The sequence below is a fragment of the Odocoileus virginianus genome, chromosome 1 (genome assembly GCF_023699985.2).
Source record: "Odocoileus virginianus isolate 20LAN1187 ecotype Illinois chromosome 1, Ovbor_1.2, whole genome shotgun sequence".
Classification (NCBI taxonomy): Eukaryota; Metazoa; Chordata; class Mammalia; order Artiodactyla; family Cervidae; genus Odocoileus; species Odocoileus virginianus.
The window spans coordinates 5148627-5160962 of record NC_069674.1 but is presented as its reverse complement, the minus strand read 5'-3'; the positions used below and the strand labels follow the sequence as shown (position 1 = coordinate 5160962).

General features: G+C 39.7%; 1 protein-coding gene across 5 annotated transcripts in view; it reads left to right on the top strand.

Annotated features, from left to right (window-relative positions):
• GALNT11 (polypeptide N-acetylgalactosaminyltransferase 11) overlaps positions 1-12336 on the top strand; it is a 52135-nt gene that overhangs the window by 26410 nt on the left and 13389 nt on the right. For 4 of the 5 annotated variants that reach the window (XM_070452138.1, XM_070452052.1, XM_070452085.1 and 1 more), the window contains 5 exons: positions 1027-1359; positions 4655-4778; positions 6182-6348; positions 8719-8844; positions 11114-11363. In XM_070452138.1, the coding sequence (XP_070308239.1) occupies positions 1065-1359; positions 4655-4778; positions 6182-6348; positions 8719-8844; positions 11114-11363 (962 nt within the window). In that variant the 5' untranslated portion in view covers positions 1027-1064. Of the gene's footprint in view, positions 1-1026; positions 1360-2969; positions 3005-4654; positions 4779-6181; positions 6349-8718; positions 8845-11113; positions 11364-12336 lie in introns of those variants that run through there. The other variant, XM_070452235.1, reaches the window with a different exon arrangement.

Sequence of the window (12336 nt, the reverse complement as noted above, 5' to 3'; positions counted from 1 at the left end):
TCAAGCTTTTGAATTGACATGTGGTGAAAGAACTAATAGTTCTTGGTTGGCAGATAGTTAAGAAATTGAACCATTTGCTGTCTTCTGGGCTTATGGCATAAAATTGTACAAAACAGCTTAATTTTTGAATTGGAGCTTACTGATGCTGATTTGCTTTGTCCTGGTTTGGGGGAGGCATGATAATTTTTTAAAAAATTATTTTATACTATAGAAGTTAGTAATGTATGAGTAGTATTGCTTTGTAGATTTCTTCTGTTTGTACATGACTTAAATAGTGTCTCTGCTGTCATGCTCAGTGAGATGATTTTATATGTGCAGTGGGCTCTTTATAAACAGTTCCTGAGGGGGCTGTGTGAAGCCTCCATGAAGACCTGCTGTTACAGGAAGCTTAGGAAAACACTGCTGTTCAGTGCCCTGTTGTTTGTAAGGCATCGTACGGAGACAGAAAGTGGGATCATTTGAACTCTTGCAGTTGTAAATTTGAAATGAAACTGTTGACTCTAGAGTGGGCATTAGGGCAGGTTTAATCTTTGATTGGAAGGTAAAACTTTAAGTTGCTTATTTATAATAACAGATTTTAATATCCTTGGATTAAAAGATGTAGTCTTATAATTTTATAATTAGAAGGGACCTTAGATGTGCTGTCATGACATGTGTAGTACTTATGTTTTACTTATGAAAAGTTAGAACCTCGAAAATATGAGCAAAGTGAAAGTGGTCCAGATCAAAGGTGAAGTAGGTATCCATTAACCTGGGCTGATGAATAAGTCAACTGTTTTGCTGCTGTTGGTTTTCTCAGTACTAACACAACTGGTCTGTGGTTTTAATTGTTGAATTCCTTTATTTTTTTTATTCAGTGCTATCCCTATATCTTCTTACATTTGACTTTTCGTTAATGACACACATGGGATCTTAAGTAAATTGTTTAGAATTGCAACTTGGTAGTTTGGAAAACAGTGAATGTAAAGTTGGTATTTGATTTTTTCAGTGTCTAAAGTGTCTAACATATTTATCCTTCTCTTTTAGGAAATTGAAAATGGCCCTTCAGCAATGCTAGGTCTATAATGGGAAGTGTCACAGTTCGATATTTCTGTTATGGATGCCTTTTTACATCTGCAGCCTGGACGCTTTTGCTTTTTATTTATTTCAACTTCAGTGAAGTGACTCAGCCACTTAAGAATGTGCCCATCAAGGGGTCTGGGCCCCACGGACCATTCCCCAAAAAATTTTATCCCCGTTTCACTAGAGGCCCAAGTCAAGTATTAGAATCACAATTCAAAGCAAACAAAATTGATGATGTGATAGATAATCACGTTGAAGATCCAAAAAGAGGCAATGTGAAATTCTCTTCTGAATTGGGTAAGTGTACCTGATTTTTGCTAGCAATGTGTCAAAGTATTTCATCGTTGGAAGTTCAAATATTCTTTAAATCATGTATTGTTCAGAGGACTAGACTTGTGACTTTCTTCTGTACTGATATATTTTGTTCTTGAACTAGCTGGGGTCCTGTGATTTTTGCAGACAAAGTAGGGTGTTATATTCTATTTTGTTCAGTTCTGACTTCAGTATTTTATGAAGACTTTGGAGAAACTATCAGGTCCAGAATTGGGGAGGGGGGGTGGTGGGAGGGGAGAGGGCAGAAAGGAAGAAAAATTAAGTGGTTGGAAAGAAGATGGAAGATTTTATGTGGGAAGATTTTAATTGCTAGCATTATTTAATAAGGGAAAGCAGTGGTTGAAAAGTGACTATTTTAACATATTTTGAAAGGCAGAGTTAATTAAGACAGGACATAAACCATTGGGTTTAGAAATAAATTGAGACTACTTATATCTAAAAAGATTTCTACTTACAAGAATTATTAAGGTGCTGGAATATATTTATTAAATATAGGAGTTTTTTTTATTCTTCAAAAATTATGTTCTGTTCAGTTTGGAAGCAAGACTGAATACTGCAGTTATAGAGTCCTGGTTTCAGCAAATTTTATTTTAAGGGTTATATGAGCCATTTTGGTTGTCTTTAAAATTTAACTTTGATCTTCATTGAAGAATCAAATAATAAGTAATTTAAGAGTAAAAGCATATAGTGAGAGATTCTGAGAGAATGAAAGATCCACAGAATATAAAGGAAATGTAAAAACAGATTTCATAGTTTCAATGAATAAAATCAGTTTCTAGAATTTAATCATTTCCTAATACAGGAGGTCAGAAGTATTAAGAATTATATGAGGGAAAAGGAAGCTTTTGCTTTAGTTTTCGTTAAATATACCTTCTATTCATTTTCAAAGAACCATTGGGACCTTTTTAAAAGCATTAATGGAAATTCTTCTAAATTTTTGTTTATAGTAATTTTTATAAAATTTTTATAAAGTTGTAACATTGGGGTTGCCATTTTTAATGGACTTTGCCTTTGAATGAAGTAGTGGGAGAATTGTAGATATTTGAAGTGACAAACTCAAATTACCCATCTGAAACACTAAATTCTTTATAAAAGATCCTAAAGATCACCAAAAAATTATAGCTAATAAATGAATTCAGCAAAGTCGCAGGGTACAAGATACACACACCAAAACCAGTTGTATTTCTGGACATTAGTGATGAACAGTTCAAAAGTAAAATTAAGAGAACAATCCCATTTACAGTGGAATCAGAAAGAATAAAGTACTTAAGAATAAATCTAGGCAAGGAGGTATAAGACTTGTACATAAGTTGTGCTACAGAGCACAACTGAAAGAAATAAAAATGGACCTAAACAAACAGAAAGATGTCCTAGGTTCATGGATAGAATGCTTAATGCTGTTAAAATGTCAGTACCTCCCAGAGCAACTCACATTGAATGTAAACCTTATCAAAATCCCAATGGCCTTTGTTGAAAAGATGGAAAAGCTGAGGCTGAAGTTGATAAGGAATTGCAGGGTGCTCTGAAGTCTTGAAAAAGAATAAAGTTGGAGAACACACACTTCTCTATTTCAGAACTTCCTGACGGTGTGATACTGGCATAAGGACAGGTACGTAGATCGGAGGATAGACTGAGAATCCACAAATATACCCTTCAGTGTCTGTGGTCAGTAGCATCTATGGTAATACCTAAGAACAAGTAACATGTGTGGTCAGTTGGTTTTCAGAAAGGGGTGCTAAGAGCACTTAATGTGGAAGGATGGTCTTTTCAGCAAATGGTACTGGGCCTATTAGATACCCCCATGCAAAGGAATGAAGTTGAACCCTTACCTCATATTGTATTAAACTAACTCAGAATGGATCAAAGCCCATAAAACCCTTAGAAGAAATCTTCGGAATAAATCAAATAATAAATTGGGAAAACACTGCATTCTGTATTTCATCTCCTCACACCTGTGTATCTATAAAACAATCAGCATTCTTAAAAACAAAAGTCTACTCAACTTTAATTTTTTTCTGTTATTATTTGCCCATGCCAAAAAAAAAAAAAAAAAAGGTGGCAGTGAAAGTACTCAGTCCTAACCCCTGGACCACCAGGGAACTGTCTTACTTGACTTTTAAAATCCGATGTTTTCCTGAGTATCTGGCCATGAAATCTTTTTTTTCTTTTTAACCTCTACTAACGTCCAGTGGAATTACTTTTCCATGGCTCAACTTCAGGAAATGCTATTACAGGGGAGTCATTTTGTGAGGAGAGAGGCTAAATGTTTGATGTGGGAAAGAGAAAGCAAAAGGAAGCTTACTGTTCCAGGTAAAGGGGAGATTTCTGATAGTGTGAGAGCAAAGGTATTAAATTACGGTGATTTTGATCAGCTCTGTGGTGGACTTTCTTGACTGTGAAGTTGATTAAAGTCTGGAACTGGAGACTTTTTACAGAAAGGTTTATCAGTGGTCTGATTTTCTAGGGGAGGAGTCCATATAAAAACTTGGGGTAAAAAATTTTTCTAGAAAACAGAACCAAAAAAACCCCTTGCCCAGTTAATTGGGGCCTCTTGAGATCCATATGGGGTTCTGTAATCTGTTGTCTTTATGGTATAAATCATCATTAAGTCTCTTTTTTTCTTGGTCATAGGTAAGTTTTTTTTTTTTTTTTTCTTGAAAATATTCTTAAATTATGGCTAATGAGCCATAATTTAGGGTTAAGGTATACTTGCTTTTTGAGCTAAACTGAGGAAAATTTGACTTAAACCTCGATTTAGTTTTTTTGAAAATGGAGACAAACTAGGTTTGAGAAACATGGCTATTACCTATTTATAAGAAGTTAAACCCAAGATTTTCTTTAAATTTTGTTATTCATTTTTTCTGGCTGCACTGTTGCTTTGCTGGGGCTTTCTCTAGTTGTGGCGAGCAGGGGTTACTCTTGGTTGTGCTTCGTGGGCGTCTGACTGCGATGGCTTCTCTTGTTGCGGAGCATAGACCCTAGGCACCTGGGCTTCAGTACTTGCAGCATGTGTGCTCAGTAGTTGGGGCTCTCGAGCTCTAGATTGCACACTCAGTGCTTTGATGCAGAGGCTTAGTTGCTCCATGGCATCTGGGATCTTCCGGGACCAGGGGTTGGACCCGTGTTGCCTGCATTGGCAGGCAGATTCTTATCCACCGCACCACCAGGGAAGTCCTGAAGATTTTCTTAAGATCATAACAGGAATTGTAGCATTCTTTTCCAGATTTAATGCACTGACCATGACTTCATTCTTTTGCAGGTATGATTTTTAATGAACGTGATCAGGAGTTGAGAGACTTGGGGTATCAGAAACATGCCTTCAATATGCTTATTAGTAACCGCTTGGGCTACCACAGAGATGTGCCAGATACGAGGAATGCAGCGTACGTTCCTTCCTAGTTTCTGCTCGCATTTTAATACCAGTGCTTTCAGTGCTGGTATACTCAGTCGTGGGGGTGGTGTTCATAATCTGCAGTTAGGCTGCACTATCGGTATCATTCGGGATGCTAGAAAATTTAAGACAGATTTATTTCCACTCTTATTATGCTTGAAGCCACATGGTCTGAGATTGTACTGACAGAGTTCTAGAACTTGCTGTGTTTCTTTTGAAATTTAAAATCATGGGAAAAAGGAGGGAGGTACCGATTGCATATAATTAAGTAACCTTCTGAGCATATGTTTATTTTAAATGTTTGTTTATTGGATTCATAACAAAAAGAAATTCACATCAGTGATGAATTCCACTCGTGATCTCACTTTCCTGTTTTCATTCTTTTTGTCTTTTCAAAGGCTTTTCTTTCATATGTCAATCAATCATTCACTCTACAGATCTGTTTCAGCACCTTCTGTTTGCTGGACACTCTGTTAGGCCCTGGAAATAAAATAAGACATAGCCCCTCAGTTCACAGGGCTTAGTATCCGTCAGGGGAGGTTGATAAGGAAGTGAGTAATTACAGTAGCACAGAAGGAAGGCTGTGATAGGAACGGGTGAGGTGGGGCCCCCACACCAGAGTGACCAGGGAAGGCGTCAGAGAGCGGGAGGACCGAGCAGCACCATGCCGCACGGTAGTCCCCGGTGTGGGAGCAGATTGAGGCTGGAGATGTCCTGTTTGTCACGGGACTGAGACAGTTCTGTTTGCCTGTAGTGAAAGAATGGCAAGAGGCTGAAAGTAGGGGGCCCAGACATCGTAAGGCATTGTATGCCATGCAGAAAAACATGGGATTCCAGATTTTATTTTTTGAGTCAGTGGTGTTTTTTTTTTTTTTTTTTTATTGTGGACACTTAAAGCCCCCTAACCTTCTTTAAATCAAAGAGTTGCTTACATGGAAGCTCATCCATTATCCTGATGTATGTCATAGTTTACTCAAATCTTTTTATATGATTGAGCAAAAATTAAAATTTTCAAATACAGATATTCATATTTCCTTTTGAAACTTCATTGAGAAGAAACTGAATATCAGCTGTCGAGTGCTGCATTAAAACCTTGCAGTGATTTCAGTAAAAACACATTTTTGTGTAACCTCTACCAAAGAAGAAAAAATTCAAGTTTTAAAAAATTGAAGTGACTTAAAAATAAGCAGAGTAGCAGAAAATGGAGGGAGAAATTATTAACAATTATAAAACTCTTGAATAAGAAACCACATTGTTTCCTTAACCACTTTAAAAAAAAATTGTTAATGATGTAAAGAAGAGGTTCAGCAAGGGAGCAGTTAATGTTTAGTGAATAATAACCTGACACATTTGGGCCTTTTGAAATGTCAGAGTTTTCTGATACTTATCTTCCAGATGTAAAGACAAGTCCTACCCGGCGGATCTGCCCGTTGCTAGTATTGTAATTTGTTTCTACAATGAAGCTTTGTCTGCCTTGCTGCGGACGGTGCACAGCATCCTGGACCGCACGCCCGCCCGGCTTCTTCATGAAGTCATCCTCGTGGACGATGACAGTGACTTCGGTGAGGAGGGCTGTAACTGGCAGTGTGGGATCTCTGCTTTGGCTCACTGCAGTAATGACCACTGGCCATGCCCTCCCTGAAAGACAGGAGGGCCCTCATGAATGCAGTTGTAACAGAGCCACAGTTACATACCTGACTCCAGGGTAATTTCAAGGAAACTGCATTAACTGTGTAATCTGTTTTCAAACTATACTGTCCAGGCTCTTGAAATTTTTCCCTTGGCTTACCTTTTTAAAAAATATTTTTATTTTGAAATAATCATAGATTGGCAGTGAGTTATAAAGAGGTCCTGTGTGCTCCTTCACCCAGTTTCCTCCATTGGTTACATTCTATATCCAATAATAACACAGTATTGAAAGCCAGGGGGCTTCCATGGTGGCTCAGAGGTTAAAGTGTCTGCCTGCAATGCGGGAGACCTGGGTTCAGTCCCTGGGTTGGGAAGATCCCTTGGAGGAGGAAATAGCAACCCACTCCAGTATTCTTGCCTGGAGAATCCCATGGACGGAGGAGCCTGGTGGGCTACAGTCCACGGGGTCACAAAGAGTTGACACGACTGAGCGACTTTACTCACTCACTCACTCACTGAAAGCCAGAATTTAACATTGATACCATGCGTGTGTACAGTTATTTGCCATTTTATCCTGTGAGTATATTTCTGTAACCACCATTGTAATCAAGGTACAGACAGGACTACTCCATCACCCCAAAGATCTCCTACCTGCCACCGCTCTGTATTCACACACACCTTTCTCCCCACACACCCTTAATCCCTGGCACCCCTCATCTCTGTGATTTGTCTCCATCTTTACGGTATTGTCACAGGGCTGCTATATAAACAGAGTCGCGCGGTATGTGACCTTTTAGGACTAGCTTTAACTTGATGTAGTGCTCTGGATTAGGTTTGTCTTGTCAGTCTTTCACATCAGCTGCCTCCAGATCAAGTGGGTGGCATTGTGATGGCTCTTAAGATGGTCTCTGAATGCTGGCATTTTATCTTTTAGTCCATACTTCTTACCTTTCTTTAATTCAGCATAGACTCTTCTTAAGAGTGATTTTGTGTGTACAGAGCAGGATAGAGGGCAGTCCTCAACCTTGTGAGAGAGATGGTATTCCCGTTTTACAGGGGAGGAAATAGTAATTTTCTCAGGCTGTAACCTGGTAGAGTTGAAATTAGATCCAATCTCCTGCCAGTGCAGGAGAGTCAGGTTCTATCCCTGGGTCAGGAAGGTCCTCTGGAAAAGGGAATGGCAACCCACTTCAGTATCCTTGCCTGGAAAATCCCACGGACAGAGGAGCCTGGTAAGCTACAGTCTATGGGACTGCAAAAGAACTGAACACGACTGAGTGACTAAACCACCACCATTCAAGCTTTCTGCTCTTTTCACTAACAGTAAGCCCCAGAGATACACTGATAAGTTATATGCCAGTTATATGTCTTTTCACAGCTTGAGAGTCTTTATTAAGCATTCCTTATATATTAATAACAGAATGGTATGCCATTATACTTAAGTATACAAAATGAGGAAATATACGTTGAGACCAACAAGAGCAAAATTCTCAAACCTTGGTAAACATTGAAACCTCATAGGAGAAACAGGGAAAAATTAATTTTAAAAATAAGTGATTAAAAAAAAACCCTAAGAATTTGAGTCTGGACCAAGTAGAAGATTGGCTAAGTAATATAATTCTAGAATTTATTGGTGTTGAATTAATTTTTTTAAGTTAGCCTGTGATTTGTTTTTCATTCTGTGGGTATTTTTTTCTAAAAGAGAAAATTCATGATCAGTTACAGTCGTTTATATGCTAACTATGGAAAGAATTACTTATTAGATCTTGTATGATCTCTCCAGTTATGAAATTTAAAGGTAAATGAGCTAGAATTTATAAAAAATAGTGCCCATGGAAGATGCTAAATTATAAATTAGTATAAGAATATATTTACTGCTGCTATTATATAATTCTTGGTAGGGCAAACAAGTTATTTCTCAACTATTCTGAAACAGAGTAGGACTTAAATTACTTTGAAAAAAAGGCATTTACATATCAGTTTCTTCTTTAAGTCTGATTTGTATGTAGTCAGCTGAACATTCATACACTCAAAATACTCATTTCAAATGTTCTTTATGCGAAGCATTGAGTTAGTTGCTATGGAAATACAAAAAGTCTGTAAGTTAAGTAACTACTCCTTTAGGCTAGTATTCCAACTCTTATCCCTCATTTTCTTCCTTCCAGGATAAGCTATGCTCTCCTTTTAAAATAAAGCAGAAGATTCTGTAATATTTACTTGTTGCAAGCACCAGATACAGCTCTAGAGTATCTAAAATACCTGTGCATGTGTCTCATGTGGTTTGAACAATCTTCAATTTTCAGATGATTTGAAAGGAGAACTAGATGAATACATCCAAAAATACCTCCCTGGAAAAATCAAAGTGATAAGAAATCCAAAGCGCGAGGGCTTGATTCGAGGAAGAATGATTGGAGCGGCCCACGCCACAGGTAGGACTTTGCATGGCTCTTCTTGAGTGGTGAGAGCTCTGTTCTCCTGCCCTCCCGATCCTGCATCAGGCAGTGACAGGTGGAGCCTTAGTGGGCACTGGCGGCAGGAGAGATGAGGCTCGTGCTGTTTTGGAAAGGCCTTTCCCTAGTGGAGCCCGTTGTCCCAAAGCCAGGCCCCAGGAAGGCGAGCTCTGGCATCCTCACTGGTCTGCCTCTCTGATTCTCTTCAGCTGTGTTGCATCAGTTCAGGTTTCTGTTTATCTCTATGGAAGGCTGGTGCTGGTAATTTTCATTTACGATCTGGATAAAAGCTTTTCCTTTTTAAAATACATTTATTTAAGTTAAATGAATATGTTTAAAAATATTAGGTGTCTAATATTTCATGTAGTACCTGGAAATATGCATCCCCCCCCAAATCATAAAGATGACTTTAGAATTCTGAAACTTTGGTGGGGCATCCCCTCGTAGTGAGAAAATCTGCCTTCCCACACGCTGCCCTCCTCAGGATGAGCAGTCCTGGGCTTCGCGGTGGCTGGCGCTGCTGTCTGCCACCACCCCTCCTGTACACCCGCTGTCCCGTTTGTGGGGTTTATTTGTGACTTCATTTGTAGTCTTCCTTCTTCCCTCTTCTCTCTCTCTCCCTTTTTTTTTAAAATTTTTTTCCTTTTATTTTTTATTTTTATTTTTTCCATTTATTTTTATTAGTTGGAGGCCCCTCCTCTCTGTTAACACCTGCAGCAAACAGAAGCAGTTAACAAAACATGAGGTGCAGCTCCGCTTCATCCAGTCCACAGTCACACGCAGGCTGAATTCAAGGCTTATGATCTTTCTTCTTATAGAGTTCTAGTCAAATAAAGACTCTCTGACTTGGCTGTTTTGATTTACAGAAGGCACGAGATAGGAAACTGGCATGTTTGTGGGGTACGGCAAGATCGTGCCACAGATCACTGTACTTTCCCAGTACATTGTTACTGCAAGCTTTTCTTTTTCAGGCAACAGTAGTCATCTAGTTTTTTCCTTTATGTTGTGTTGGTCCTTGTTCAAATATAGTTTGGGATCTGTCAAAAAAAAAAGTTTTGGGGAAATCGGTCTCAGGTTCAGGGTGACCATGTATTTTTTTTTTTTTTTTCAGGGTGACCATGTATTATCATCCTTCATTTAGTTAAACTGACTTTAATAGAAAAAGTAATATTTTTCAAATTAAGAAAAGCTATTAAATTTTCTCCTCAAAGGAACCTTGATAAGAGGTTGAACAGTTTGCCTTTCTGCATTAAATGACGTCTGGTGACCTTGTGAAGGTCGTTCACAGGTGCTGAAGGACACGGCCAAGTCACCGCCATACTGGAGCACTTTCTTGCTGGAGGTTCTGCTGTTGTTAATTGAAATAGGATGCATTGGTTGCTTTATGAAATCCATGTAAAATCTATATCAATACATTTATTTCATGGATAAAGCTTTGGAATAATAATAATGCTGTCTGATGATGAGATTCTGAGTTTTTCAGGTGTTCAGGGATAACCATTAAGTTATCAAAGAAACCCTCACTCCTGTTCATGTTTATCAAGCAGAGTTAGAAATGCATGAGAAAATCTTCACGGTTTTTATTTTATTGCCAAGAAGAAAAGTGTATCCTGTGGCCCATGAGACTGAGGGAATTAGAAAGGAAAGGTGGGAAATGGAGGGCGAGCTGGTCACGTGGCTGTCAAGTGGTGGATCCACGGGAGCAGGGAGCCGTGCAGCAACGTGATGAGCTGGCTGCATGCCCCTCACTCCTGAGAGTCCTGTTGTCGAAATAATTGGTAACGGGTCATGTTTATGAGTCACCAGTGAAAGTGAGCTACGTCCTCTAGCCTTGGTTTGCTGAAGCAGGGACATGTTACATAGTAAATTTACAAATATATCCATTACAGTAATTGTAATAAAAATACACACAGCTGACCACTCCTGTTGCACTGCTCCATATCTGGCTGTCAGAGAACTGGATTGTTTCCATGAGACTGTCTTTTTTTTTTTTTTTTTTAACTGAGAATATGAATTGTCTGTAACTTTTTTCAAGACTTGGTTTATGGTCTGAGTATGTTCTTCAGCCGTGGCAGCACCCTTGAAGCAGGATTTCCCGGCTGACTGACTCCCAGGACCGATTTGATAGCTGGGGCTGGAAGGGTGGCGGCTGCTTTCTCCTCTGCACAGGTGTTGTCCCTGGAGCTGGTGCCCATTCTTGAATCGTGAGTGGCACTGCCCTCAGGGCCTCTGTGGTTTTCCTCCACAGGAGAAGTCCTGGTGTTCCTGGACAGCCACTGCGAGGTGAACGTGCTGTGGCTGCAGCCCTTGCTGGCCGCCATCCAGGAGGACCGGCGGACGGTGGTGTGCCCGGTGATCGACATCATCAGCGCCGACACCCTGGCCTACAGCTCGTCCCCTGTGGTGCGGGGGGGCTTCAACTGGGGGCTGCACTTCAAGTGGGACCTCGTCCCGCTCTCCGAGCTCGGGGGACCGGAGGGAGCGACTGCACCAATAAAGTAAGCCTTCTCCTGTCTGTCGGAAAAACTCCCCGAAGAGAAAACATGCTCAAAGATAATTCCTTTCTCTTGGCAGAAAAGCACAAGTGTTGGCTTGTTTGTCCATGACGAATTTTTGAGTGCTTGCTGAATTTTATGTACTCTGCCAAGACCTAAGGAAAGATTTAGGGATAAGAAATTGTCTATGCTCTCAGGATTTATATCTCAGTGAGAAAGGCAGGAGAAGTCAAAAGTATCCTGGGATAATTGTTGTGTAGGACAGCCTGGAAGGACCCCCTGTGTTGTGTTGTTTTTATCAGACCCCATGGTTATTGTGTTGGTCATTAACATTTCCAGTTCTTTGCTAGTGTGAGTGGTGCTGTGAAGAACATTTAATACATAACTACAATTAGGATATTAGGATGGATTCCTACCAGCAGTGCACAAAGCCATGGTGGTGGTTTAGTCACTAAGTCATGTCCAACCCTTGTGACCCCCTGGACTGTAGCCCGCCAGGCTCCTCTGTCCATGGAGATTTCCCAGGCAAGGATACTGGAGCGAGTGCCACTCCCTTCTCCAGGGGGTCTTCCCGACCCAGAGATTGAACCCGGGTCTCCTGCACTGCAGGCAGGCTCTTTACTGACTGAGCTACAAGGGAAGCCCACAGCAAGTCATAGTATGTGATCTATTTTCAGTTTTCTTCCATGTTCTCGAATATTATAAATCTGCTCTTATGTCTTATTTCTCCTTATTTCTGTTTGCTTCTAAATTTCTCATGTCAATCTCATGTTTATCTATATTTATACTTTTTCAAGTTCTTGGGTCCGTTCTTTTTTTAGACTTTTTTTTTTGTAAAAAAGCATATGTAAAAAAAAATACACATCTGTGGGAGTGTATATATATGCATACAATTTAATAAATGGTTGTAATGTGAACACCTGTGAAACTACCACCCAGGTGAAGAAATAGCACCCACATGCCCTTTGTACCTCCT